Source organism: Calidris pugnax, unplaced genomic scaffold (assembly GCF_001431845.1).
Source record: "Calidris pugnax isolate Ruff unplaced genomic scaffold, ASM143184v1 scaffold36, whole genome shotgun sequence".
NCBI lineage: Eukaryota > Metazoa > Chordata > Aves > Charadriiformes > Scolopacidae > Calidris > Calidris pugnax.
The window spans coordinates 1,399,597-1,400,445 of NW_015090825.1; the positions used below are offsets into that span (position 1 = coordinate 1,399,597).

General features: G+C 51.5%; 1 protein-coding gene across 1 annotated transcript in view; it reads left to right on the forward strand.

Annotated features, from left to right (window-relative positions):
* The first annotated feature begins 7 nt into the window (after positions 1-7).
* Positions 8-849, forward strand: part of PRMT8 (protein arginine methyltransferase 8) — a 77,882-nt gene continuing 77,040 nt past the window's right edge. Inside the window, exon 1 of the mRNA XM_014940133.1 lies at positions 8-703. Coding sequence (XP_014795619.1) covers positions 629-703 — 75 coding nt within the window. The 5' untranslated portion in view covers positions 8-628. The remainder of the gene's footprint in view (positions 704-849) is intronic.

The following is an 849-nucleotide window of genomic DNA, read 5'->3' on the forward strand; positions in this document are numbered from 1 at the left end:
AGGAGGAGAAGGAGGGATTGCTATTTCAGAAGACATTCATAGAAAGAGGGTGGCAAATTCTGTGACCATCTTTAAAGGAAGTTTCCTGGGACCTTGAGAGAAAGAACGAAGCCCAGAGAAGGAATATAAAGGGCTATGATTTCCTTGTCCTGTTGCTTTGTCTCTGGCTCCCTCTGCCTCTGGAAGAGTAGCCACAGGACACAAAGATGCCCAGCTGGTCACTGCACGCCCAAGTTCAGTTTAGCTGGTGCTTCTCTCCTGTTTAGCCTGACTGCTTTCTCTGAAGGGGAGGACTCACAGCCCGACAGCCTTTTAGTTTAACCTGAAGAGTGTGTGCTGCCTCTCTCTGCCCATCCCAAGAGCTCGCTGGAGGTGGAGAAGCGGGGAGAAAGAGGAGGACTTGAAAGTGCCCGAAGAGCTCCGGATGCTAAGAGGAGACAAACATTCCCGTGGACGACACAGAAAGGACAAAGCTGACTGATTTATTGCCGTTTTCCCTATATATATATATATATATTTATTTTTTTTTTTGCCCTCCCGATCCTTTGGCGCACACCCGTGTTGAGAGATCTTTAAAAACACAAACCAAACCACCAACCTCCAAGCCCCGACCCCTTGGCCAGCTCTTATGGGAATGAAACACTCCTCCCGCTGCCTGCTCCTGAGGAGGAAAATGGCGGAGAACGCCGCTGACAGCACGGAGGTAAGGACGCGAGGAAGAGCCCGGCGCCCGAGCTCCCCCTGCCCCAAGGCGTAGATCCCTTAAGCAAAAGCGGCAGTAAGTGCAGATAAACTTTCCAGCCTTTTCCCCGTTGCTGCCATGATTTCCTGCATGCACCCCCCCGCCTT